The 2,181-nt window shown below is 45.2% G+C and overlaps 1 protein-coding gene across 2 annotated transcripts in view; it reads left to right on the top strand.

Annotated features, from left to right (window-relative positions):
- The window catches only part of LOC102249546 (caspase-10), a 3,825-nt gene extending 2,265 nt beyond the window's left edge, over positions 1 to 1,560 (top strand). The window contains exon 3 of one of the 2 annotated variants that reach the window (XM_005874137.2): positions 1,342 to 1,560. In XM_005874137.2, coding sequence (XP_005874199.2) covers positions 1,342 to 1,471 — 130 coding nt within the window. In that variant the 3' untranslated portion in view covers positions 1,472 to 1,560. Of the gene's footprint in view, positions 1 to 775; positions 1,237 to 1,341 lie in introns of those variants that run through there. The other variant, XM_014545996.1, reaches the window with a different exon arrangement.
- Positions 1,561 to 2,181: the final 621 nt, after the last annotated feature.

Below are 2,181 nucleotides of genomic sequence, written 5' to 3'. Positions count from 1 at the left end.
TGTCAGCATTTTGGAAAACCCTAACTTAACTCTGGTGCCGTGTCACATATAGAAATTTTTTGATATTTGCAACCATAGTAAAACAAAGACTTATATTTTTGATATTTATTTTATATATTTAAATGCCATTTAACAAAGAAAAATCAACCAAAAAAATGAGTTCACGTGTCACCTCTGACACGCGTGTCATAGGTTCGCCATCACTGGCCTATGTAATACTTTCAACAATAAAGATTAAAAAAAAAAAGAAGAAGAAGAAGAAAGAAAGGAGACTGGGATTAAGATCTCTTGGGTCTCTTTCTTATCGACCTCCTTGGGTGTCTCTGATCAGCAACGCTAGGAGATTTCCCAGCTCTAGGTACCATTGAGGTGAAACGCTGGGATTCTCGGGCCTGGCAGTGGCTTCCCTCAGCTTTGTATCTCACTGCCAAGGGAAGCCCACCCAGCACAGCAGGCCCATGCATTCCTCCTTCCCAGTCTGCAGGCCCTCAGACTGTCCTTTCTTCTGTCTGCCTGTATTCAGTGATTTGAGAAGGAAAGAATGCATAATAAGCAGAGTAAAATGCCTCTGTGTGAGGGAGGGATGTCATTTATGGCGTGTCTGGTTACATGTTTTGGGTGAGAGAGGTAAAATACAGACATCAGGCCTGTCCTGGTCAGACCTTGGACACCACTGTCTTACATGGTCCCGGACATAGTAGCTGCAGAGACCCTCACAAGGAGGAGCCTTCGAAGTGCGGTTTTATCGAATTGCCTGGGTGATTATGTCCTTCAGGCTTTAACATTTGGACTGGCTCCCAGAACCTGAGCTCCCCGCGCTCGGCTCAGTGAGGGAATGCTGGAAATCCTTACTTCCACTCTGCTGTTCAACGACTGAGGGCTGGTCTCTGGCGTGCAGAGGCATCAGTGTGTGAGTGAAAGAAATGTTCAGCTTTTCTGGTGATTCACTATATGACTACCCAGAAGTCGGGGTATTGTCCTTTCTCTTTCAAGAGTGGACTTGACATTGCCGGGCATCAGGTTCTCTGTGACAAGGGCCTGTAGAATAACCCAGAATTCCTCCAGTGGAGTTGTGAGATGGAAGGCCAAAATCGTGTTCTATGCTTTCCTGGCACTGGACTTGGAACCAGAAGGCCTGTCCCTACTGTTTACCGTGTTATCTTAATTTAAGAGGCCACTTTGAAGCTCAAAGTTTTAGTTTTTGAATCTATACAATGGGATTAATCACAGGGCTGTGGTCATGTACCCGAGAGAGAGAACATTTGTAGATGCACTCGATTCACACAGTGCTGTCCTCTGCACGTGTGAGGCTTCATTTGTCTCTTTGGGTGTGTGTCTTAGAAACCTGCTCTATGAACTGTCAGAAGACATCGACTCAGAGAACTTGAAGGGCATGATCTTCATTCTGAAGGAGTCCTTGCCGAAAGTCGAGACGCCGGTGAGTGGGTCATACAGAGTGGGGTCCCTGTGAGCATCGCTTTAATCTGCGTTTGGGAAGATGCTGGGGAGGGTTTTCAAGATGGTGTATTTTTTGTGGGAGACAATATCATCAAAGGTTAGGAATATCGACGTTGGTGTCGAACGGGCCTGGATTCTAGTGCTGATTCTGCAACCAATTTCTCCATATGTGAGGCTAGTGATCGAAGATTTCTGAGTCTCCATTTTCTCATGTACCATGCCAGCTCCTTCCAGCACTGTTGAGGGGATTCAAGAAAAGAATGTACACGAGGCATGAGCATAGGGCCCGTATTTGACAAACAGTAACCGTGCAGTAAGTGATTAGCTGCTACTGACATCCACTATGTTTTATGATACAGAAATGTCCAGGGCACAGCCAAGAAATGAGGAGGTGGGGAAAAAGGCAGAGTGGGACTCATCGCTCATCACCTACACTAATCGAGGTGTCTGAGGGAACCGTGTGTCCTTTCCCGTGGACTTCACAGGGTCTCCCATGTAAGGTTTCTGTGGAAATCAAATGAAACAGTTTGAAGATGTGCTTTGCAAAGAGCTATATAGGTGCTTTGAACTAATAGTGATGCTTTTAATGTTAATATAATGCTCTTTGCTAATATTCGTACTGTATTGGTCACATTTGCTAGTATTCTTGCTATATTGGCGGGAAGGTAGTTGCGTGTCTCTCTTCTGGGCCTCAAGACTTTATATTTTCTCTTTGGACTCCAG

The sequence above is a fragment of the Myotis brandtii genome, unplaced genomic scaffold (assembly GCF_000412655.1).
Source record: "Myotis brandtii unplaced genomic scaffold, ASM41265v1 scaffold4259, whole genome shotgun sequence".
NCBI classification, from domain to species: domain Eukaryota; kingdom Metazoa; phylum Chordata; class Mammalia; order Chiroptera; family Vespertilionidae; genus Myotis; species Myotis brandtii.
Note: the sequence above shows the minus strand (reverse complement) of the source record. Positions and strands in the feature narration are given on the sequence as shown.